Below are 24,770 nucleotides of genomic sequence, written 5' to 3'. Positions count from 1 at the left end.
GATTTTTTTTTTTTTTTTTTTAACTCAACCTGTGTTTAGTTGCTTTTCAAAATCTTTTCACTTAAACGCAATAGTCGCAAATGTCAACAACTAATTTGCCACGCTTCGAAAAGGTTAAAATGCATCAAATGGAACAAAAAGTGGAGAATAATGTCCTTTGCCATTGTGTTGGGTGAATGCAACACCCATCAACACTTATATTTGTCTTTCTTTGCAGATGATAAAGAATATATGCCTTTGCGAGTATTACATATCCATCCTACATTTTGAAGTTCTCACATATTCAGAGATGGCAACATAAAAGTTGGCGGGGGGGAAAAAAAAAAAAACCCTGAAGTTGGTTGGACGTGGTCAGATTTAAGAAATGGGAAGCCCCAAAAATAAACATTGCTAGCATAAGAAGCAGGCGGCAGGCTGTCAGTGAAATATTGCACAGCGACGGCGCGCATGTAGCTGCGCCTGCGGGAGGACATTGGTAGGACATGAAAGCGACGTTCGGATGAGGAAAGACGCATCGTCAGTCCCGCTTGCACCAAAGGGGGGAAAAAAACAATGCGTCACTCCGCCTTGACTTTGTTATGCGAAAATCTGCATTGCGTCGTCGACAAGAGGGGAGAGAATTCAATTAGTTTTCATCAGATGCAAAAACAAATAGCTGGGGCTTGTGGAGAGAGAAAAAAAAAAAAAAAAAAGCTGAATAGATACCGTAAGGCGAGCGTTATCAGAGAGAAGGAAATGTGTCAATCATTGCTGCCTGCATCTCGGGAGATTTACATTTGCAGGGTTGTTTTTGCGGGAAAAAAAAAAAAAAAAATCACTTATGTGAGAAATAGAAGGCATACGTTCTACATGGGCAATAAATGCTAGGATACATTCTGATAATTGGACCCCGGGCAGGGAGAAAATTGATCTCAATGTTTTTAGCTGCCATGCATACTTGAGGAACCTCCGGAGGCAATTCCGCATGACAGAATGACGAGCAGAAAGGTGATTGGCAGCCACGCTCATAAAATCCAAGCAATTCCACGCAAAACAGAAATGCCATGAATAGAAAGGCTCACCTCGTACTCTCGGACCACCCTCATGCCTCGGCCGCCGCCCCCGTAGGCCGCTTTGAAGATGATGGGGAAGCCGTAGGTCTGGGCGAAGGCGTGGGCTTCCTGTAGGCCGCTGATGGGGGAGTCGGTTCCCGGGACCACCGGTACACCTTGACGAGAACAAAGATAGAAACAAGCCCGTTCTTTCAGTTCCTGAAAATTGATCACTCTCTGTTGATCTTCGTACCGGCACTGATGGCAAGGGAGCGGGCCTCTACTTTGTCGCCCATCTTGCGGACGGTTTCCGGAGTCGGTCCGACAAACATCACGTCGGCGTCGACGCAGGCTTGAGCAAAGTCCGAGCGCTCCGACAGGAATCCGTAGCCTGGGTGGATGGCGTCCACGTTGTTGTCCTGTGGAAAGAAAGGAACGTTGTCGAAAAGATAGAAAGCGGGTGTCCGCTCGGACCTCATGGTGTCCCTCAGGGGTCAATTCTGGGTCCAGTGCTTTTTCAAAATAGTGCGACTCCGGAAAGTAACAATCATCATCTTTACGCTGATGACACAATTTTATAATTGCATAGCTGACACCGTTGCAAAATTGGTTGAAAACCTTTCTCGTCATCAATTTCAAGAAGCTCTTGTTTATTATCTGCAGCCTGCCCTTAATATGAGCAGAACAAAATATTTTCCGAGGCTAAAGCTCCTAACACTGTTTTTATCTCTGCCGCTAATGGTTCCATCATAGGGAGAGTGCTCGGTGAAGGGTTTGATGAGTGATGTAATTTTCCATTCCACCCTTACCTTGTCACCAAACTGCGTCAAGAAAAATTGCGTCCTTGTTTAGAAAGATTGAAGCTGGCTTTTTATCTCTTCTGTTCTTCCGACACATCTATGAAATAGTCTTTTTTTCCCCCCCCCATTGTTTTTGTTTTCACTGTAACCTCAGTGGCTAATTAGGAGATTGAATTTAATTGACGGGGAAAACTGCTTGAGTGGACCACAAGCCTGAAGACTGGACCTGCAGGAGCTTTCAAACTTAGTCATATACGAACAAAATGACGCATGTAATGATGACAAGGTCACTCACACACAAACACACACACCAGTGTGTACCATCTGCTCCATGATGCAAGGCTGAATAGAACCACGGACCGTTGTCAAGGGAAGTATGGACACGCAAAGACACGCAGAGGCAAGCGAGGGACGCACTGGTCCACACACAAGACGACAATAACGTCACACAAGAGAGCAGTACGGTAGCATGTGCAAGTGGCACGTAACATTATTTTAGCTCTTCATCAGCTTTTCTGAGGATGTGCTAAAATGTGTATAAAGGAAAGAAAAAGACTAGAGAAAGAGAAGTGACAAGATAATTGCTCGATGCGGCTGCCGACGAGAGGAGGGGGAAGGGGGAGGGGCTGCAACATGACGTACGCGCACATATTAAATGTCAAGCTTATGGAAACGCTCATAAAAAAGGCGGCTTCTTTTTTCCCCTGACATTTTTATATCTTAGGTTGGGGGAAGAATGGTGGATTGAAAGACAACCGGTTTCGGATCTGCAGTTTTAGTGGTTGGGATACATTCGATTGTTGTGAAATACAATTATTGGAGTAATCGATACCACAAAAAAGACGAATCTAATTTTCCCCTCAATATTCCAATTTTATATTTTTTTCATATTTCCATGTATTAAAAAATAAACTAAATCAGATTACAAACAAATTGCAGCTGCATGGTGAAAATTATGTCAAACTATTTACCAACTCATTCACTGCCAACCTCCTTAACATCTTTGACGTCTATAACCGTCAATGGCACTGAATGAGTTACCTGGAACATGTAGGAGGGAGCATATCAGATTGGGTCTGCCGATGCACTTTTGAGTTTGTTTCAAGATTGTGTTCTGAAAGTGCTCAGTGATTGACGGGTTTACCTTGGCTACTTTGATGATGTCAGGGATGTGCAAGTAAGCGGCGACCGGCGCCAGACCTTTTCCAATCAGGTAGGCCTCATCTGCTTTTTGCCTGCAAAGACAGAAAAAAAAAAAAATGTGCATGTGTGATTTATCTCAGAAGGATGTGACATTTAAATAGAGAAGCTGTGGGAGGGGGACGGGGAACGTTCGGGCAAACACGCTGGCCGAAATGTTTGTACGGAATGTCGATATAATTGCGTCGATGTCAGCCTGGCGAGGCATCACAAAGACGCGCTGAAAGGCTTCCTCTAATTGTGTGTCGTGATCAATAATCTGCCGTGGCAAATGCGCTCACGAGTCCGCCGCGGGAGCTTCTGCATGCTGCGGGGTGCCATTTTGTAAGCGGCTTAATTGGGCTTGAGAGTTTGAGCGCGCCGCCACGCGGGCGGGCGGAACTTACCTGTGCATCTGGCCAGTGTCCTGCTCAGAGTAGACGGCCACCGTCCGAATCCCCAGCTCGGTGCAAGCTCTGAACACACGGATGGCGATCTCACCTGGAAGGGGAGGAGTTTTGAGAAATTGATTGATTGATTGATTGATTGATATCTTTATTTCGAACATCCAAAACAAAAAAGAAAAACAAAAAAGCAAAAAACAAAACAAATAACACTCTAAAGTGCCACATAAGTCCATACAACAACAAAAATAAACCAACAAATAGAAGTAAATACATTAAATAAATTAATTAATTAATAATAATAATACATAAGTAAATAAAAAAATAAAGAATGCTCGAAAAGGAGTAGGAGGAAGCATAGCTTTTTAATGGGAAATGGAATGGGGACCGATTTTTGGGTTTGGAATGACGTACATGGCATCGCAGTTCAAAAGGTACAAGTTTTGGATCGGAACACAAAAAAAAAAAAAAAAAGACCTTGGGAAACTTGTGGAAACTTTCTCACACTCATACACATGGAAACAACACACACACACACACAGCAGCCCAGCTCATTCTGGTGCACTGCAGTGTGATGAATGTGATCTAATGTGGTGTAGATATCGTGTCACACCAAAGTGAAGGACAGACACTGACGGAAAGCCCAGCAGTGTGTGTACGTGTGTGTGTGCACGTGTGTCAGACCAAAACCCATCTGAATCAAAATGATGGATTAAAGCAGTTTAATAGAGCTTTGAAGGGAGGAAGGCTGACATGAATCTTTCAATGTGCACGCCGTCCGGAAGGGGGAGGGTCTCTATAGTACTGGCTATTGTCAGATAAAATAAGAAATAAGTCGTAATATTCAGCAGATGGTACGAGTCTTAATTGGATAATTTGTCTAAGGTTTTATGTTTCCTATTTTTCAACCCAGGAATGAAATTGCAAAGAGCCCCCGTGCTAATTAAATAGCATAACTGATGGCATGCAAATCCTCTTCAGGGACATTTATTTATTTTTTTTCCCCCTCAAAGCGTTGAAGTGAAAAAACACTAATATGTGTTAAATGTAACCTGACTTTCTGCAATAATAGGAATAGACGACATTTTGGAGCAGGGGTGTCAAACTCATTTTTGTCGCGGGCCGCATTGTAGTCATAGTTTCCCGCGGAGGGCCATTATGACTGTCAACGCCTTATATTATTTACAGTATAGGCTACACGGCAAACGGATGAATAACTAGTTTTGAAATCAGAGACTAGTCAAAACTGTTCAAATTGTTGAAAAAGATGAATGGTAATAAAAAACACAAATTCGATGCAAAATTGGTCTTCGCGGGCCACATAATATGATGTGACGGGGCCGCATCTGGCCCCCGGGCCTTGGGTTTGACACCTTTGGAGTGTTTAAAGCTATTCAGTGATGCGGGGAGAGGAAAAAAAGTGGATCGTGCAGTCAATGAATGATCACCGAAATCAGGTTGCTTTATTCTTTTGAGGATTTCCCATTCTTACCTCGATTAGCCACCATCACTTTCTTGATGGGCCGGTGGTGGCTCTGCGGGGCCGAATGGGCGAACCGGTAGAGCAGACACGCCCTCCTCACGGCAAGCAAGCCGAGGCCGCCTCGCACTGCAACGTAGCGCATCATCCTACGTGCGACACAACATGACATTTTCACGTGAAATAATATTTATCCAACGCTTAATTACCTGGCGGTCAAGATAGAAAAGAATCATTTTGGGGCACGGCAAACCACATTTTAAAAAATTGCATCGCAATCATCATTTTACAAGCAGGAAGTGTGACGGCCAACCGGCAGCTGCTCAGCCTCCCACGGCCCAACTAAACTAGCTGCAGATGTTTCCTAAATAACACCCAGCTGTCTAGCTTTGCCTCCAAATCACAACAACATTGTCAAACTATTTTAAAAAAACAATAAAACCACAAGTATGGCCCTATATATCTGTATTCAGCCGTGTTTTTGTTTAGAGAATGACGGCTTAGCATACTACCGACAAGTTACAAATGCTAAGTGAGGACTACTGGTTACTTAGCACTCAACTGATGTTTTTCCTCAATAATATTGATGTCTAAGGCTAAAAAAAAAAAAAAAAGAATAAAAATGCCCAGCATGGTGCATGAAAATGAATAAATAAGCTTGTTCCAGTTGTTTAATTGATATACGTAATAACGGTAGAGGAAAATTTAAGTTGTTGTTTTTCAAAGCACCTTGGGACGTTACTGCCACCGCGTGGCCAATTGGTAGCATCACAAAACGAGATCATATTTCATTTAAAAAAATTAGTTTTGGCGTTACCGGGAGTTGTCAGTAGTTATAAAATACAATTAAAAATCAGCCGTGATCTATTTAAACATACCTTTACATTTGATGGTAAAAACGGAGATACTAACAATTGTGTGAAAGCCTTTACACTGTTTATATTTGTTTATTCCTTAAACTTTTTGGCATGCATCGCCTTGCAAATTCTTCTTGTAATTAACATTCCAATTTCAACATTTTTCAAAAATCGACATGACGCATTTACATGGATCACATTTGAAATTCAAATCTTTCTATTTCACCTTTAAAAAAATACCCAAAGCAGATGTTTGCAAATGTCTTATTTTGATTATACACACAAGATAATTCTGTCATGAAAAACTATCGGTATCAGAGAAAACTGACTTTTGAGAACCTGATTAAAATAAATAAATGGCCAAGCTTTAGTTTAAAAAATGGCTCTAAACTATTATTCGATTATTAAAACACGAGGCGATTAATTTGACAATCGATGAATCAATTTTGACACCTCTAGTTAAATACTACACAAATCTATTTCTAAAACATTGCTGCCTTCTGTCGCTACATTTATTTATTCATGTACAGATGTCACACCCAGTGCTCCTGCCTGCTGTTGTAAACACATAAAATACTTTTTTTTTTTTTGCTAATCCTGTATGCTGCCATCGCGGTATTAATAAAAACATGATATCGTCTCGGACTAAATAAGAAATGAAAGGTGGCATTTTGATAGCCTTGCACTCCATGACCGGAATTTAAATCTATCAAGCGTACGCATGGTGGGAACTAGCCAGCCCGCAGATGGTGAGTGAAGCTGGAGCCGAGTATCAAAAATGCTCTTTGATCACTTCTGAAGCTGGAAATACAGCAGGCAGCGCAGCCTTGCAGCAGAGAACATCTTCTGAACCTCTCGTAACACACCATGAAAATATCCCCCCCCCCGAATAAAAGTCATTTTATGCTTTGTCATTTAGCGTCACTTATGGGGACAACATGTAAATGGAGAATCAGGCGTGGAATGAGAGGAATGTCAGTAGGTGAGGTCCCTTTTCAGCAGCTCGACTTTGTCACGTTGTCTTCTTTATGAGGTGGGAGTGACACAAGACAAAGATTCATATGCAAATAATACAAAAGGTGTGATTAAAATGTCAACACCACGAGGCTGAATTGGCAAAAGGACAGAAATGAGTCGGTAGCGCCCTCTTGTGGTTCAATGCGGCAACGCTAGTAGAAATTTGGATTGATTTGGTTTCCTTACGCTCACTGATGCCTCTTACGCAACGTGGGGGTTGATCCTTCGAAAAGAACCCGCAATACCTTTGCAGAACGTCATTATTCTTTTTTTTTTTTCCTAATGCATGTCAATGGGTGTCAAGGTCCCAATCACCCGAGACCAAACAGGAAATAAACAAGTTGATTAAACAGATTGGTCCTTCTTGTGATCAGTTATCTTTTTTTTTTTTTTTTTTTTTTTTTTTTTTTTTTTAAACTCATTGATCGGGAAATCGGCTCCAAAATCTAAAGCCTAGTACTTGGTGTAAATTTGTGAATCACTGACTTTGCCCGTTGCAAAAATTGTATTGGATTTTAAATCATCCTAAATATAATATTTCCAAAAATGAAACATTTCATATCCAAACTATGGGTGCTGCTGGGAGTCTTTCTGGCGGTGTGTTTGTTTCAGCCGAGATGCGAGTGAAATCCAAATGCTCCTGACAAAATCTTCAGAGTTCATATGAGGTGATTTTAGAAACTTTATCTTCGAGCAAAATTACAGTCAGCAAAGAGGAATGTAACTTCCAATGCCAAGTCAACTCCCTGACCTCAGCCTTTCAATCGCACGCACATCTCGTTCAATGATACACAAGCATTGCGACAGGGAAAGAAAAAAAAAAGTGTAATCAATGTCTGCAAGAGCAGAGGTTGTTCTGCGGTTGACTTATTAACCTCTCAGGGAGCAGAGTTCTGTTTTGTCGCACATGCGACCTTGTGACACACAAAGGCACACACGCATTTGCATCAGAGGTCGCAAAGTCCACCAAAGTTCACAACAAGCAACTTCTGAAGTCCAAAATGAAAAGGTCATATTGGGTAACCCACTTGCTACGAGATCATGCTTTCTATTTTCGACTAGTGCTGTCTGGCATCGTGTTTTCACTACAGTTCCCAGCAGGCAACGGCTTTGCTTGGCAGACATATGGCACAGATTCACGAGAATTCCACAATCGGTGTTTTGCAAGCGGACGCACGCACACACATTCATAAACAATATGCTACAAGTGCATACGCCTTCCTCCACTTTGGGTTCAAACAGCTCCATGACTCGGACAATTTTATTCTTCTCATGTCCAAAACTCTTTGTGAAGAATATCAGATTACAAATACTTGCTTCTCAGATGCATCTCTGGATTTAATTTCATTTCCTTACACAACACACTTGATCAACTCCATATGCTTCCTTTAGCGACTCGTAAACGAATGCTTGTAACACAACAACGACATCAGGGGGAGGGAGGAAAAAAGAAGGCCTGAGAAGATCAACTTGTGCTTGTCGCTCAACCAAGACAGGAAGCGCCGCTCAGATTAGGGATGAAGCGTGAGTGGAGTAAAGGTTGTTAAAACAGAAGAAGAGACACACAGTTCAAAGGTTAAAAGGAGACAGCGGAATGAGAACGTGCGCAACGTCTGGCCGGCGAGCAAACAAGCACTTTGCGCACTCCAGCAGGTTTCAACATGTCAACAAGGTTGGGTTTAGTGCCTCACATTACAGGTAGAAAACACTGCTGATGAGTGATACATCATCTAACTAAACAAACTAAACAACTCTAGCAACAGAGAAGAGAAAAACAACTACACGGATAACATGTAACATCCAGGGTCTTTTTGTATGCTAACAACTTTGTATGCTAACAATACGTGACATAAAATGCGATAAGGTGATATTTATCACGTGAAATGTATCGTTATAAAATGTGAATGTTATACTTAACGGTTGACATTTTAATCTTACGATGTTATGACTGAGGCTATCGCTACTGAATATTTTTAGAATTGATTAGCATCAAATGATTAGATATGGTTGTATTTGCATTGACCAGCTCAGTGGCCTAGTGGTAGAGTGTCCGCCCTGAGACTGGAAGGTTGTGGGTTCAAACCCCGGCCGGGTCATACCAAAGACTATAAAAATGGGACCCATTGCCTCCCTGCTTGGCACTCAGCATTAAGGGTTGGAATTGGGGGGTTAGATCACCAACTGATTCCCGAGCGCGGCACCGCTGCTGCTCACTGCTCCCCTCTCCCCCAGGGGATGGATTAAAATCACACGGGGATGGGTTAAATGCAGAGGACAAATTTCACCACACCCAGGTGTGTGTGTGACGATCATTGGGACTTTAAAAAAAAAAAAAAAAAAAAAAAAGTGTATTTTAAAAAAATCCACCGTTACTGTTTATTAATTATACATGTTTATTACGTTTATCTTGCATGGCCAGGGGCTCAGCCACCTCTAAACATTTGACCCTAGGATCGCCCCTGGTTTGGAATGACTGGCCACCAGGCGAGTGAGCGTCCGGTTGGTATGCAGGATGGTTGTTCACCAGCCGTAACTTGCAACAATAACCCTATTGTAAGCACCCAACATAGATTTGAAAATTCTTTAAAAAGAAAATAATTAAAAGTTACTTTGCTTCGTTTTGGGGTTTTACCATTCAAGCCTAGACTACATATCGGGCCGGCGGTGCCTCTTCGCCAAAGTTGTCGACAAGACTTCCTTCGGGAGCAACTGCATTGCAGGCTGCAAACCTCCACGTTTAAAAAGACACCATGCTCCAAACTAGCAGCGCAAGGCTAGTGCAAGTCAACTAGCTCCTAACAGCCGTGCATTTTTGCCCCCTTTTGTTTTTTGTTTTTTTTTACACCTATACGTATAAATGCTCTCTGACAGATGTGACAGCGTGACACATGAGCCCGCGCGTGGAGAGACAAATGGCAAACCGGACAGCCTGGAAGCAAAAAGCACACATGGAAGAAGAAAATCCGGAAAGCTAGCACACTGTCTCTCATCAGTACTCACGTGTTGTGCATCCGATGACAGGTAACAGGACACCGATTGTAAACAGTAGCCTATTTGAAGGGCGCGTTGGCTTGTTTGTTTGGGTTTTGCCCACGTAGCTCACACACACACACGGTCACGCTTGAAGGAGGAAGAAGCGGGATGGTGGGGAGGGAGCTCCTTTGCTACTTTGGATCAATTTGCTTCATATGCGCACTCAAAGAAATGGCGTGGAGAGGACGGGGCTGGAGAGCAGAGTGGCCGGGAGAGGACTTGAGGACGGAGAAGTGACAAGGCGGCTAAGGCTAACTGCTAGCAGCTCCGTGGTTTGCCTGCGTGCAGCCCGAGTTAATCTCTTCCCTTCTCGCACAAACTCTGATCCTTCTCGCTCAGTTTTGACGTCACACGACACGCCCTCTGCTCTCGGCCAATCAGAGAAGAGGGCGTGGCGTCATCAGCTGGCGCGAGTTTCGATGAAGGTATTTTGGTGCATTGAAAATAATACAGTAATACAGTATTTATATATATATATGTTTATATTTATATATATATACTAGTATATATATATACTAGTGTAAATCATTCAGTGGTTATATTATTGAATCAGTTATTTTTATTTTGGGGGGGGTTCTCCCTAATTTATTCGTTTATTTTTGTCAAAACATTTTTGACTGGTTTTACATTAAAATATAAAAAATACTTTTTGAAATACGCAAAACACATCAGCAAGATACTTGTGCAATTTTCCACCATAAATTTACTGCAATAATTACCAATTACCAACATGGAGCAATCTTTTTCTTTTTTCTTAAATTCTGGTGTGGTCTGAAATGGTGATTAATTGCCACCAAAATGCATATGTACATTCCTACTCTTGTTCACTTGAAGGTATAAAAGCTTTTGCCACAATATTTTTAGATTTACTTCCATCAAATGTGACAATTACGATGTAAAACTCGAAACTAAACGTTTTTGAGAGCAAAAACTGAGGGACTGTGACGAAACTCATGACTGCTGTACTCGTGATTGCCATTTGCTGTTCTTGTGTTTGCTGTCCCACCAGCTCTGAATAAACAAGCTGACATAGGCGTCACAAAACAATAACATTTCAAATGCCGTCCAATGTGCATTGACCCACTTTTCCAACACATGCACATGCACTGAACTTTGCTAGCTTTTTTCTATCTCCATCCCTGTAAGTGCTTCCTCAGAGGTTGTAATTACAGCCGACTTCCCAAACTGTTGGCATTTGGTTGCGTAATAGCTGGCCCTCCCCTCACATTGTTGTTGTCACAAGTTTTATGCCTTCTTTTTACCCGTGAGGATTTGATCTATTTTTTTTTCACTGCAAAAAAAAAAAAGAATTACTCGGCACAATGTGGCCGGCCGAACCATTGGATACTGGTGACGTAACGTCCTGGCATGCTGTTGCTATTTTGAATTTGTCATCAGTGTTATTTAACACTTTATAAAAGCCCTTTGCCATACCAGGTGTATCCTGCGCTATTAAAAAACACAAGCGGGTGTCATGTTACCTTACTTCTCTTGATTGCTTTTCATAACAGATTTGATAACACATGAAAAAAACGTTGAAAGAGAAACGTGGCAGCAGACGGGAAGGAGATAGAAAATTCGGCAGCAATAAAAAAAATATATATTTAGCAGCCAATTCTGACATCCAAAGATCCAAACAATACAAATTCAAAACATGACTTGTATGGTGGCAGAATAATACCGAAACAACTTGAAACAAAACAATGTCATTTTAAACAAAGTGTCCATTTTGAATTTATATGAAACAAACCTCAGACCGACAATAATTTTCGATTTCCGGCTCGCGTTGTGAACATCTCGAACCCAGAAAACAAGTGAGATGTGACGTCGCTTTTTAGAAGTTTGATGTTCATTTCAATTTCAAAAGTTGGGCAACTTTGATTCAAGGTGCGTAAGCCTGCGTTTCAAACTCTTCAAAGGAGTGCCACGATTGGTTAAAAATGGAGGCATATGCGGTTTGTTCTCTTTGTTTTGAGCCGTCGGCGTCAACAATGGCGCTTACGTCAGTGTTCGGGCCACCGGTGTAGGAGGACGCTCCAGGCAGGCCAGCGTCGTTCAAAGCAAAGTAACCAGGGTTGACTTTATAAGCGCATGGATGGTAGAAGTCGTTGGCTGCCGAGTCAACCACAGGAGCCAAATGGATCTTGTTGGGCCAGTCCTTGAGAGACTTTCGGTGGATTTTCATGTGAGCGTTGCGAGACTTGACCTTGGTGAATATTCTGGAGCAAACAGGGGAGATGTTATTCGATCACAACAAGGACTCAGAAAAAAAAATAAAAAATACAACAAAAGACAGGGTGGACCCACTTGCCGCACTTTGTGCAAGGGTAGGAGCCAGCCAATGGCGTTGCGGCATCCGCCTCTTCCAGTCCAGGCTGTGCCTCTGTTGGCAGCGAGGCGGGGGTTTCCTGTAGGAGATGGTACCGGTGTGAACCAAGGTTATGGTAGTTAACCAAAACTAACAAAATAACAGAAACTAACTCACAATTTGTCTCTGGTGTTGCTCTGACTTGCCGCCCTTCTCATCACAAATCTTCAGCTTTGTTTGTTTGTGCAGCTTAGCTTGGCTTTTATTGACCAGGTAATAAAACTCCACGCACTGGTTCACTGTTTTTGTCTTCACCTGCAACACAAAAATAATTTTCTATTTTGTACAGTATTCTTCCCATACTACTGCAATATTTACTAAATGATATACCCATTTGTGTATGAGCGAAAAGTTTTTTCCATGAGTGTTCAGGGCTACGTTGAAGGTGCTCTTTTCGCTCTCGCTCCAAGCGTCGCTACCTGGAGATGACAAATGTGGAATTGTAAGTGGGGAACACAACAAGTGGTGGTGGCGGTGGGCGGGGGTGTGGGGGGGTCACACAAAGACCGCCTTTGTACGCACAATGGGAAATAGGCTGGCCTTTGCTGGCTAATTACGTTGTTTAAAAGCTCATATCACTTGTGTCGTAATTATGGAGTAGTTTGAGGTTAAAGGTTACCAGCATAGTGGTAGTCCTCGGTCGGTAATGTCCCTGTTAGCAGTAGCATCTCCAGTGCGGCCTGCACGGGAAAGCCACTGAGCTGTAAAGCATCCAATGACATGAAACGACACGGGAAAGACACGGAGGCGGCTTACCATGACGTCGCCCTGACAGGCATGCAGAGAGTGCAGCGCCAGCTCGACGTTGCTGCCCCCTCCTGGTAGGCAACTGGAGCTACTCAGTAACAGCAGCTTTTCCACTGAGCGCACGCACCAAAGATGCTGTGTGTCGTGAACTGAGGCAAAGATTCGGAATATCTCATTCGGACGACTCTTCACCTTGCTCCTGCGCTTTGCGATTCTCCGTGATCTTCTCCCGTGGGTTCCACAGAGACTGTTCCCAGGTTCGTTTCGACGCCCCGGCACCAAATCTGAGAGGGGGGAGCTCCGCCTGGAAATCATTGCCGATGTTGATCTTTCTGAGGAGAATAAAGGTAGGTTCATAATTAATGAGGATTGACGCTTTCGCACCTTGGCCACCTGGGGGCAGTATAAGACAGACGTACGAGTATATAGAGTACTGGTGTTCTATGCGGAGGATAAAGACTATATTGATTGATTGACTAAATGCCAACGTCAGCAAATAGACGCTAATTGTTCGATAATTGTTCATTTTTCAAATCCAGTGAGGTCTTTTTTGCCCCTCCGGGTCTCTGACTATACTTACGCTTCAATAGCATGATCGCCCTGCTCTCTTTGCTGAATGGAGGAGAAGGAGGAGTAAAGGCCTGTCCCTTCCCGAGCCGGGTTGAGGAGGGGTCGAGGTGTATAGTGATCTCTTTTTTCCACATTAGCGTGAAGGAGGCTGGGAAATGGAGTTCCGGTGTAGGTTTGGCTTTTCTACAAGAACGAGCAGCGTGTTAGGGTGTTCTAGGAAAAAAACGGAAAAGGGTGAAATTGTTCATTACCCAATAGTGAGCGGCACTTCCTGTCGCATGACTTGGAAGTGCGTGATTCGGGTCTCTGCGTGAGTTGATAGAGGATTTTCCAAGTGAGGGGAGCTGCTCTGTAAATTATGGGAAAAGTTTAAAGACAAATTTTTTGAGAGTGTAGGCAAAGCTAGCTAGTAGGGTTGCGCAATTAGGAAATAATCCCCAAGGTCTTTGATTAAGATTGAAATCACGATGATATTTCCATTACTTGTACTAAATTGTATTGTATGCTAGATTGTACCTTGGATGTTGTATGAAGATCTCAAGTTGCCCTGCGCAGTCCCGTTTGACCCGGCGGGAAACATCCACGTCACGCCAAAGGAGTTGAGCGACGGCAGCGGCTGCGGATTGGAAGCAAAAAAGTGGAGCGCCCCGTTGTCGTCTCCGGCCTGCGAGTGCGGCTGGATGCATGGCGTGGCTGGCGAGTGAGATGGGGGAGGCAAAGGCGTGAGAGGAGGACTGAGCATTGAGGATTCCAGCTGAGAGAACGGGAAGGGCGGCGCGGCGGACGAGCAAGTGTTTGGACTGAAAAACTTCTCTGATCCAAAATGCTCTACTTTGGTCGCCCCCGATCCCCAAATGGGCCAGTGAGATTCTTGGATGCTTTGTTTCGGTTGCAAGGGGAAAGTCTCTAGAACCGGGCCGGGTTTCTGGGTTGCTGACTTCAGCGAGGGTAAAACTTGGCGGGTCCCAATTTGAGTCGGCCAGGGCATCTCCGACAATGGGCTTGGGGTCTCGCAGCTCGAACCCAAATCCCAATTTTGCAGTTCTCCGCAGCTTTCGCTCCACTTGTGCAAATCAGGGTTGAAATTTTGACCTGAGTTGACGTCCCAGTTCGGGCTGCTGTAAAATACAGCCTCCGCATCGTCGCAGCTTCTCTCTTTCTCGCCGCACTCCAACCACTCGAAGGCGTTCGTGCTCCGTCTTGCAGAAAAGAAGGAGGTCACGTGTATTTTTTCTTGACTCCCAAATTGCTGAGGGAAGTCCTGGGGGGGGGAACCCATCACAGGTATCAGGTGGAAGGAGGGTCTTTCGGGATGATGGGGATGGCGATTGGAAAATTGCTGAGTGGACCAAAAGTCATCATCCATTGTGGCTGTTTGTTTAACTATAGGAGAGATGCAAAAATAAATTACAAAGTTATGCATTTTGAAAAGCATTTTTACAGCGTTATTGCAGAACGGCGATTTTGGTTTGATTTTCTCATTTCCAAATTCTACTCTTTAAATATATTAATAATATATTTTTGGGGGGGTTTACATCAACCATTTGGCTCTATTGTGACAAGATGAAACACATGAGAACTACTTTTTAGTTGTTGTTGGACCCATCGCTGGGTTAACCGTACCACCCAATTTGTGTTACATTTGACCAAATATTCGAAAAAACTGAAAGCTCGTACATTACGTCTGTATGTGACCAAAAATCGGCACAAAGGAAAGGATAGTCAAATCCACCAGAACTGATTGCAAATAATTAAATGAAGTTAAATAAGCAAAAATTAAAAAAATACAACTTACTTTGTAATGATCAAGAATGGTCAGATTTGTGTTTAAAGCATTGCACGACACGATAGAAAGCGTTGACGAGTGGAAAGACGGAATGTATCCAAATGAAGTACGCTTTTTTTTTGGTGTGTGTGTTTTTACCAGTTTTCGGCGCTCGTGTCTTGTGCGGGTCGTCCTCATTCTCCGCTATCTTGTCTTGGACGGCCTCTCTCAGCCCATCGTCTCGGCACAGCTGCCTTCTTTTTTGTGCGTCACCTGAAAGTTTGCGCACGCCCACAAAGATGAGTACAAAGACAGTGTCACACGGAACTAAAACAAAAGACACGCAGGCGCTGCAAACCGCATACATCACTCTTTCGCAAACACACACACTTAACACTAAAGACAGGTGTCAGAAGAGACCCGCAACGTCGTGATGTTGCCGCTTTGCCTTTTCGTCGTCGTGGTAACCACATCCTGAGGAAACAAACACTGACGGATCTCCCTCCTCTCGTCTATGTTTAAGTCTACATGCCCCCCCCCCTCCCGTTTTTTTCCATCTCGTTGTCTTCATCACTTTTTCACACTTCCTTTGCTTTCTTCTTGTCTTTAGGCGGCTGTAGTCACCTACGCTCATTTGGCCCCGCATGCAACTGAGTCATGCTGGTTTTCCTCTCTGGGGTCACAATGAACAATTTAGAGTCTTCATTCAGATAAAGTGCTTTTGAAATGTGCTAATATTTCTGCTGTTTCGTATTTTATGGCGGGGTGGTTAAAAGATGATACAAGACAAGGATGGGTGGACTTCCAATTGCCATCTGAAAAACAAAGTACAAAAGTACAAATAATATCCGGATGGGGAGGCTAGAAAACTTCTTACAGTTTTAATGAAAAGTCAACAGGCACAATAGCACCCTCTAGTGGACCAACGTATACGCGTATACGTATACCCAAACGACTGAAAATTGAATTAACTACCAACTACTAATAAACTCATACATTGTCTTCCTTCTCTTCACTTAGGATCCCTAATTTACAGTAATTAAGTCACAAATTACGTATCGGACTGAAACAAGGAAGGTCACTCGGGGAACGCGGCCTGCTAATGCTAACGGGCTAGCAGTCTAGTAGCAGATCGCAAAAAGAAACTGTTTACTGTATTTCCATGAAACCTTTCTGTCAAGTACTAAACACTGCCCGAATCTATTCATTCAAGGATTTGCTGAAACAAACAAAAAATATACTATATATACAAGAAAAGAAAGCAATACAATACCCAAAGATATCAAATCGTGCGCCTGTTAAACGGCCGAAATACCTGTCGAGGTCTCTGGTGCAGCAGCAGTAATTATATATATATATATATATATATATATATATATATATATATATAGCTTGTATTGCGTGTGGAATGTCTATTACACTGACATTAGAATCTTATAAAACTTTTTCCACTTTAAAAGACTAGAAAAAGAATCCAGTCCAAGTCACTAGTTCACCTTGTTTTGTTTTTTTATTCTCACACCACTAAAATAGTAATGTTGTTCTTCCTTAAAACAGAGTAATAACATGAATAAATGTAAAGAATCAAACTGTTCCTGCCTCAAAATGTAATACTTTAATTTATCAAACTGCTTCTATTAATCATCTCCTCACAAACCCTCAATAAGTTGTAATGTTAGCATTTTTTTTGCACAAGCTAAAATATACAGGGTGTTTGTGTTAGCATTAAGGTAGCTTTGAAATTAAAGGCAAAGTTTGTTTGGTTCTTGTTGAAATTGTCAGATGAGGGAGCGAGTCAGACTGAGAATTGGCCTTGAGTGTCAATGGAGGCGGCTAAGGCAATATGTCGGACTTGATTCCCAGCAGTCACCTTCAAACTTCCCCTCTCGACACCACAACGACCCCAAATTTCCTCCACACCTTTTTGACATTTAAGACGCCATCAAGTTGAACAGAAAGAAACACATAACGAAATAATGAAAGTGCTGCTAAACACATTTGCACTTTTTATACAAGTATTGCATTTAGTTTGGCATACCAGATAATTAAACGCAAGTCAGTACAGAACTTTATGTTTATTCATTTCCGTGACCATTTTGTCACGAATGCTTTAGTGTGAGAACAACATACAGGTTCAAACTTTCAATCTGATGTTTAAAAAAATGACTATAAAAGTTACTTCTTTCAAAACAAAAAACATCCAAACAGCTCACAGAGAAATGGCCAAACAACAATAACGGAATGTAATTTTTTTTGTAAACAATCTGCATATTCACGGAGTGCATGTGTGAAAGGTAGCCAGCTTTTAAAAACCAATCAAATGCAAGTAGACTGGCCAATGCGCAATATATCATATTTTTTTTTACCTAATTTAGTTCTGTAGAAAGTGTCAAGACAAATGTGAATCTTTTGAACAAGCTACATTATTTGTAAAACTATAGATTCAACATTAATCATCTGGCGCCATCTTTAGCCATTGTAGGGGAACTGCAGGAGGACGCCTTGTCCAGGTCCCAGGGTGAGTTTGTCCAGGTCCACCGTCGAGTCGGCCTCCATTTCTGGATCCGTGGACATCGTGACCGTAGCCATTTTTGGTAACTCCACTTTTTCTGCTGGAAAAGAATGTTAAGTGAATTCAGAGATTTGTTTTGAAAAACACTATACACATTTTTTGATAACGTAAAAAATGAGGAAATAAATTACAACCGTCCAGCAATACTATTATAGTGTGTACACACACACTATAATAATTCTTCACATTGTACTGAAGTTCACCAGTTGGAGACAGTTCATTTTGTTTCTTATATAAATTATTTATACAAATTTTGTGTCAAATCCAAATGTATTCAATACATTTATTTTATTCATATAAATAATTTATGTAAGAAATAAAACCGTCTTGTTATCTCAGGTTTCCGAAATGAGGAAAAAGTCTTTGGTATGGCTAAACTACGCCCTGGCAGACATTAGAGAAAATAAACCAAGGGGGAAAGTTCAACTTGATTAGCACGGCAATACTTGCCTGTCGGCGCTAGTGCGAGCTGGAGTGTCTCTGACGCGTTGCCCCAGTTGACCGCCGTGACATATCTTTCGCTCTGGTCCCACAGGCGCAGGAAAGCGAGCGAGGAGACGGAGGACTGGAGAGTGTAGTAGTCGCCATAAAGGAGGGAGCGCTCTTTGCCTCGCAGGTCGCTGAGGGATCTGAACCACTTCCTCACGCCGACGTATTCCTTGCGCTGAGCCTGTGCAAAGCGGCAAGTGTGAGACCCAAACGTCCTCATTTACGAACGTCGGGCTTCCTCAAGCGCTAGCCACCTCTGCGGTTTCATTGCCGGGGGCTCCTTCGGCGTCGGGGTCCTCCTCGAGGTTCCAAACCATTGTGGGAGATTTTTCACCCTAATGGAGGGCACAAATACACACGGTCAATTTAGTTAGCAATTCCACCAAAGGCCTAACAAGTACAAGTTCCGCCACTAGATGGCAGAAGAAAGCATTTTGCTCAAATAAACAGGCCCAGATTTCACTCTGGAGAAATTTTACACGAAATGGAGATCATCATGCTTTCAGTATTCATACCCTTTGCTCCGTTTGCTTTGTTGGTGTGCTATGAGTTTTTTTCTTTTTCAATACCAAATGTGGATTTCAAGCCACTGTGGCCAAGTCTGGATCATAAAAATAAATAAAATAAAAATAATAATAAAAGCCCAAAATGGCCTTACATCCATCTGAAGGCCAATCTCGTCCCCATAGCTAAAGACAGGCGTTCCGGGCATGGTGAAGAGCAGCAGCTGGTAGAGGCGGATCAGCGCCTGAGATGCGGCCCGTTTAGACAGCTGATCCCCCTGGGCGGCGCCGAGACCCCAGCCCAGACTTCTCTGGTCGGAGTGCAGAATGTTCAAAGCGTCGATACGCTCCCCACCTTTTGGGGATCAATTGGCTGTCAATTGCCTGCACTGGACGACGCTGGGGAGTGTGTGCGTGTGTGTGTGAGCGTGCGCCAACCTACCTTGACTCTTGGCGCTGAGCAGGTCCGACAGCACCAGATCAGCACCGGTGGTGTTGACCAGCTGGGAGAGCTCTGCGGCCGAAACGCCTTGGGCCACGCCCATCAGCATCCTGGAGAAGGCAGTTGCGGTTAGGACATAACCTGAATGCTAAGATTCTCACCCGTGTCCATCATAACAAGTTTGACATTTTTTCCTGGTGTGTGGCAGGGCTGAACAATTTTGAGGAATCATCGAATTGCCTATTGTTGCCCCTCAATATTCTTCTTGCTGTTTTTTCTTAACAAACAAAAAAATGATTTAATCTGCGTTATGGTAAACAATACAATTGTGGCCTTAAGAGTTAAGATAGAAGACAGTTGATCTGCTTCAATTAGAACTGTATCAAACACTTTAGGCCTCTTCTTCTCTTCAAATCTTGAAAAGGAGCAAACAACTGAATTTGAAGTCTGATTACACAAGAATCCATGTACAGCCATTACGCAAGAGTTGACTTTGAAGCCCTCGCCGTTTGTCTCCGGCTAAGCCTCCCCCCGCGGAGCTGGAATGCTTTTCAGCAACAGCGTCTAAATGCCAAACCTAAACATTCCCACGAGTCTTGGAAATCATCTCAAACTGCTTTGAGGGAAACTAACTTTGTCGACCGAAAGAGTGGTAAAGTGCAATTACTTTTTCTTGGTGTCCCCGTCGGTGTCATTGCCCTTAACCACGGCCAGCAATTGCGACAAGTCCCCAGTGTTGGAGGCCGTGGCGAGATCGGCGATCTTGATGCCGTCCACACCCAGCTTGAACCAGTACTCCGCCGCCTCCTGCGAGACGCAAGGAGACGTTTAAGCTAATGGGAAACGACCGTTGGGGAAAATGGTCTATCTGAGTGAGCCCCAACCTGGACGCGGTCCAGCACATTGTTGATGTCGCTGGTGCCAAACCACGGGGAAGCTCCCGGATAGTTTGGAGTCAAGTCAAGCACCACAGAAATACCTAAAATCATAAGGAAAGCTCTCAACTCATGCAAATGTGGAATGCGACTACTCCGATACTACGACACTAATACAGAGGCCATAGAACAGAAGCAACATTTGGTAAATACAATAGGATTATTTTCTGTGTATAACAAAAGTTATAAGTGAGCCAAATATTCTAAGCGGAGATATTTTTGGGCTTTTTTTGGTCAGACCCCAAGATGGCGCCAAAGCCCTGGCAACTCCTAAATAACTCATTTGCGTTGCGAATGAATATAGAGTTTGAAATATTTTGAAGAGTTTTAAGAGAATTGTTTCAAAAGGCAATTTGAAGCATTTTGAGGTCCATTAGTTATCCAGCGAGTGTAAAAGCACCCACCCTTCTTGCGGGCTTTCTCCAGCACAGTGATCAGGTCTTTCTCACTCCCCTGAGTCGGGTCGATCTGCTTCAGGTTGAGAGTGCTCGGCTGGTCGACCTGCACGGTGTGAAAAGGGCCGAGCACCAAAGCTTTCACCTTCAACTGGTTCACGCTGTCCAGCTTTTGCTCGATACCTGCGCGAGGAGAGAGCAGATGGGAATGTTTGCCGGATGAGGAGGCCCATCGTGTTGACACGAAGCCGGAACACGTGAACAATTGTCGCCTAGCCGTCTGGCGGCCATGTGAGAACAAAAAGATCCTTTATGGGGGGACAGGTCATGCGTGGTGGTGGTACTTGGAATCCTGCCAAGGATCTGTTGGAACGCTGAATAAATGCCGCCGCCTTCTAAAGGAGGACCCAAATGTGGAAACTAAAGCGCTGAGCTTAGCTAAAGCTGTAAAACTTGCAGAAGTCCACTGCGAGCTACACATAAAAATCACCGCAGTTGCTTAACCTTCATCTGATATCAGAGCACATGATACTAAAGAAATGACTCAGGGCTTTTAGTGTCCTTTAGACACCACGTGTCAGCAGTTTGCTATGAAGCCGGCCTGTGAGAACTTGAGCCGGGTCTCGGGACACGTGATGTTTCGTGAAGTCTATTTCGAGGAGGTTAGGGTAAGGGTCAAAAACCGGTGCCTCGCAATCTTGATGTTAAGAGTCACAAAGCAATATACCGGCCAATCCTTCGGAGAAAGCCTCAACGTCAGAGATCTGGTACAGAGGTCCCTGGTTCCACCAGTTCATCTCCGGGATGGGTTTGCAGCGTGGGGCTTTGACAATGATGGCGATGGCGCCGGCCAGCATGCCCAGCCAGCCTAGCCAGAAGAGGATGAGCAGCACCCAGCGGGTCCTCACCCATCTAAAAAACAAAAAGGAAATTCTCTTTTGGTGACATTCCAGTTTTTAGTCAACTTTCCCAGCAGCTCTTACCCTGGAGTGCCAGCAACCTTCATGAGTTCTTCTTTGGACAGGCCCGTGAACGCCTCTTCTGTCGGAATCTTCACCTTGACGCTGCCATTTTTCTCACCGCTGACCGCCTGCCCGTCGGCGGTCATGGGCTGCTTCTCAGGGTCCAGCTCGTTGAGTTCCACATCCTTCATGTCCACTTCAGCGGTCATCTTTATTCTACTCTGACTGAAAACATACACAAATACTCATTTCGGCAATTTGACTTTGTGTCACCTTCAGGGGTCACAACAAACCAGCCTTGACATGAGTTGGGTTCAGCAGAGAAATACTATTTTAAGTTAGAACTGTTCAAATGCCACTTTAATGGCCTTTAGTGTAAATATTGTAAATTGCGTGGAGTAAATGTTCCCTTTTGTAGCCATTGGAGCTAGTGTGGCGTTTTAAACATTTTCAAAATCCAATTGAAGAGCATATTGCGCTTTAGTCATGCTTACAAATACAATCACTTTAAAAACGTCTTTATAGCAAATATTGTTTTTTTTTTAAGACGCTACTGTAGCTATTTACTACTTTGAGGTTCTATTGTCGATAATACATCTGTACACCGCAGCCAACAGTATGACGTAATGGTCCGTACACGTTGCACGAGGCTAAATTGCTAGCTAGCGTGCTATCCAGCAAATAGTTGAATAAAAAATATACCATTCTTTTGTAATAAACACCAAATGGGCAACCAGACAGCTGATTTAGAGTGCAGTTCGTCGATGATTAACCTTATCACCCTACTCTTTACACATTTAAAAAAAAAAAAAAAAAGATGGCGCAACCTAGAACGTCATCACCAAAAGCACATGTACGTTTGTAATGACGTGTTGGGGGAAAAAACTGTAAAGAAAATGATTGTATTTACCTGCTTTGTGTAAATTCTGAATCCGTAGCTGCACTTGGCCGCTCCTTCCAGTCAGGTTGTAATCTGATTAGGAAAGCAGCTCTGTGTTTATGTAGCTGCCCTGGTGAGTTGAGAGCCCTCCTCCTCCCGTATGGGTGGGTGGATGGGTGTCGACTCTCTTCCTAGAAAACGACTTCAGACGACGCCTTAAAAACAATTTTTTAAAAAACCATATTTCAGCTAAATAAAACTTCGAACGAATACCGTCGCCTGTTGTTGTTTAATTTTGTGTACTTTGCCTAAATTGGTGCAAGAAAAGCCCGAAAAACTAGTTTGCTGTAAGAACAAAGCAATCGCTATGAAAACCAACTTCTGATGCAATCACATACGTCATTTAAACGTGATTAAATCAGTAGTATCCACAAATACGGTATATTCTTCACGATTTATTCACCTCTTGATTGGATCATTGAAGGTTTTTTTTGCAAGTTGCAAATATGATGCAAGTAATGTTACAAAAATAACATTACACTGAGCCAAGCTTAGTTCTGGGAAAAGCTTTTAAAGAAAGGAAATGTCATGTAGCTCCTGTTGTGTATCCTTATCTTGATGGGAGTTGATTTGCGTCTTCTCCCAACAGACAACATCTTTAATCAGCAATATTTTAAAAGTAATTTTTATTGATGAATAAAGTTGGATGTGATGAAGTAAGATGTTGTCTGTGCATTATGCGACATAATATTTTGGGGACAAAGATGGAGAACTTTTTGTACTATCGGCTCTGCAAAGATGTATTTAGACTTATTTCGCCTTGTCGGCCGAGTCGAAGGGCCTCTCGATGGGCTCCAGTAAATTAAAATGGATGGAATGATGAGTTGTTTGTCCAAAACTCTGTTATTTGTTTCTGTGCCAGTGCATTGAAATATGCCACACGTTTAAAAGTATCCGTTACGTGGTACAAAATCATTGACAATTAATCATATCATTCCACTGTTAAGAGTGTGGAAATCTTCAAACTTGATTGGACATAAATCAACAGGAACGTGACGTATTCAAAGTAACATCAAACGCATGTGGCTTGGAGAGAAGTCAAACACACACACCACCACCTGTTGCTGTTTTTAACCGTTGAGCGTGTTTGCCTGCTCTTGGCCGCGTTTCTGTAACACAGCCGTTGACCTAGCGCATGTACGTCGGCCCTGCACAAAGCTCTCATCTCCTTTGCAGGGAGATATCAGGATGAGAATTGATGAACCTGGAAATGAGGTGGAGCTGGAGGAAATAGGGGAAAGGCCGCAAGCGTTGAATCAACATGTTTTGGAGTGAGCACAGTTTCAAGCAATGTTTCGAATGAAGGCAACAGTTAATTATTTTCAGCAAAGATTTGCAAGATTTTTTGGTAGCAACAATCAAATAAACAAACAAACAAAAGCAATTTCTGGAGTGTGCCTGTGTACGAAGCAAGTCGGAAAGGCCAAGCGAAAGCACGTGACATGCAGGGCCTCACTCGAAATTCCTGTCTGATCTGAGCGGGTTTATTTTGTCTGAACAAGATGGAGGTTCACACACACGCGCACATGCACGAAAACCGGTTTAGACTTGCCTCCCTTTTGAAGGCTGCATTCAAGTAATTGTCACAGGTCACACTGACGCACACTTGAACTTTCCTTGCAACGTGCCTTGCATTCAAATTCCCAGAATACACCGTGCACACACCCGTTTAGGACTACTATGGCATAAATGAGAGAAAGTCAAACTGTGATGTCATATTATTGCTTTATGGGCTTTCACTGATAACTCGCGGGTATGGTCGGTATACATTAACTTTTACCCTTTATAACCCCTTTTTATTATAAGTGTATATATACTACATTTGCCCGTAGATTTTTCGTAGAGCAGAGTGGCGCAGCGGAAGCGTGCTGGGCCCATAACCCAGAGGTCGATGGATCGAAACCATCCTCTGCTAACTACATTTTTTCACCTGATCACCTACAAGTTAAAATTGTTGCCGCTGTTTTATGTCGTCAATTTTTTTTAATCAAATATCAACGCATATTTGTGACGGAAGTGATATGAATTCAGAAGTGATATGCATTCCCTCTGACGTTGACTTCCCCAGTATATTTGTTGTTGCTGCTTTTGTTCTGTTGTGTGAGACAGGATGAGGCCCCAAACGTTATTATTTTGTCTGCTTTGAAAAAATATGCAGCTTTTAATGTATTGTCTGGAAAAAAAGGAAACGTGACAATAAGGCTTCAAGCCGTTCTAGTTTTGCTTTGAGCGCCCCCTGGGTTGTCTTTTGTGTTACTATAGATAAAGCGGACTCCTGATC

The 24,770-nt window shown here is 43.1% G+C and overlaps 3 protein-coding genes across 6 annotated transcripts in view; all 3 read right to left on the bottom strand.

Moving 5' to 3' along the window:
• Positions 1–10,124, bottom strand: part of LOC119128085 (pyruvate carboxylase, mitochondrial-like) — a 114,199-nt gene extending 104,075 nt beyond the window's left edge. Inside the window, exons 1-6 of the mRNA XM_037260201.1 lie at positions 9,769–10,124; positions 4,907–5,043; positions 3,418–3,511; positions 2,976–3,066; positions 1,285–1,450; positions 1,062–1,207 (exon numbers count right to left, since the gene is read on the bottom strand). Of these exons, the coding sequence (XP_037116096.1) occupies positions 1,062–1,207; positions 1,285–1,450; positions 2,976–3,066; positions 3,418–3,511; positions 4,907–5,043; positions 9,769–9,779 (645 nt within the window). The 5' untranslated portion in view covers positions 9,780–10,124. The remainder of the gene's footprint in view (positions 1–1,061; positions 1,208–1,284; positions 1,451–2,975; positions 3,067–3,417; positions 3,512–4,906; positions 5,044–9,768) is intronic.
• A 1,257-nt stretch (positions 10,125–11,381) lies between these two features.
• On the bottom strand, positions 11,382–15,713 carry si:dkey-19b23.10 (transcriptional-regulating factor 1). Of its 2 annotated transcripts, none has more exons than XM_037260273.1 (11): positions 15,411–15,713; positions 14,003–14,869; positions 13,738–13,835; positions 13,497–13,669; positions 13,109–13,248; positions 12,926–13,029; positions 12,789–12,849; positions 12,500–12,588; positions 12,287–12,424; positions 12,118–12,209; positions 11,382–12,020 (listed from the first exon to the last, which is right to left on the bottom strand). In XM_037260273.1, exons 1-11 carry the CDS (start codon positions 15,616–15,618, stop codon positions 11,684–11,686), a joined length of 2,307 nt encoding a protein of 768 aa, XP_037116168.1. In that variant the 5' UTR covers positions 15,619–15,713; the 3' UTR covers positions 11,382–11,683. The 2 variants fall into 2 exon arrangements, with proteins under 2 accessions (XP_037116168.1, XP_037116167.1); XM_037260272.1 differs by having other exon boundaries at positions 12,109–12,209; positions 15,411–15,710.
• Positions 15,714–17,307: 1,594 nt separating this feature from the next.
• Positions 17,308–22,617, bottom strand: slc3a2a (solute carrier family 3 member 2a). 3 transcript variants are annotated; one of them, XM_037260337.1, is made up of 11 exons: positions 22,460–22,617; positions 21,571–21,770; positions 21,315–21,499; positions 20,597–20,770; positions 20,142–20,236; positions 19,925–20,064; positions 19,258–19,367; positions 18,971–19,170; positions 18,567–18,647; positions 18,274–18,493; positions 17,308–17,860 (listed from the first exon to the last, which is right to left on the bottom strand). In XM_037260337.1, the coding sequence occupies exons 2-11, from the start codon at positions 21,756–21,758 to the stop codon at positions 17,721–17,723; spliced, it is 1,533 nt and encodes a 510-aa protein (XP_037116232.1). In that variant the 5' UTR covers positions 21,759–21,770; positions 22,460–22,617; the 3' UTR covers positions 17,308–17,720. The 3 variants fall into 3 exon arrangements, with proteins under 3 accessions (XP_037116232.1, XP_037116230.1, XP_037116231.1); XM_037260335.1 differs by having other exon boundaries at positions 17,308–17,863; positions 22,460–22,616; XM_037260336.1 differs by having other exon boundaries at positions 17,308–17,863; positions 21,571–21,774; positions 22,460–22,606.
• Positions 22,618–24,770: the final 2,153 nt, after the last annotated feature.

This window comes from Syngnathus acus, chromosome 10 (genome assembly GCF_901709675.1).
Source record: "Syngnathus acus chromosome 10, fSynAcu1.2, whole genome shotgun sequence".
NCBI lineage: Eukaryota > Metazoa > Chordata > Actinopteri > Syngnathiformes > Syngnathidae > Syngnathus > Syngnathus acus.
Note: the sequence above shows the minus strand (reverse complement) of the source record. Positions and strands in the feature narration are given on the sequence as shown.

Bases quoted from the DNA above. Each gene is read 5' to 3' on its own strand.
- slc3a2a (XM_037260335.1), bottom strand. From the start codon at position 21,758: ATGACCGCTGAAGTGGACATGAAGGATGTGGAACTCAACGAGCTGGAC. The intron at 20,237-20,596 runs GTGGGTGCTTTT...TTATGATTTTAG, and splicing joins GGAGAAAGCCCGCAAGAAGG to GTATTTCTGTGGTGCTTGAC. The intron at 18,648-18,970 runs GTAAGGCCATTT...GCCCTCCATTAG, and splicing joins AGATTGGCCTTCAGATGGAT to GGTGAAAAATCTCCCACAAT.
- si:dkey-19b23.10 (XM_037260272.1), bottom strand. From the start codon at position 15,618: ATGTATGCGGTTTGCAGCGCCTGCGTGTCTTTTGTTTTAGTTCCGTGT. The intron at 13,836-14,002 runs GTACAATCTAGC...CATAATTTACAG, and splicing joins ATCTTCATACAACATCCAAG to AGCAGCTCCCCTCACTTGGA. The intron at 13,030-13,108 runs GTGAAGAGTCGT...GCGTGCGCTCAG, and splicing joins TCGCAAAGCGCAGGAGCAAG to TGGAAAAGCTGCTGTTACTG.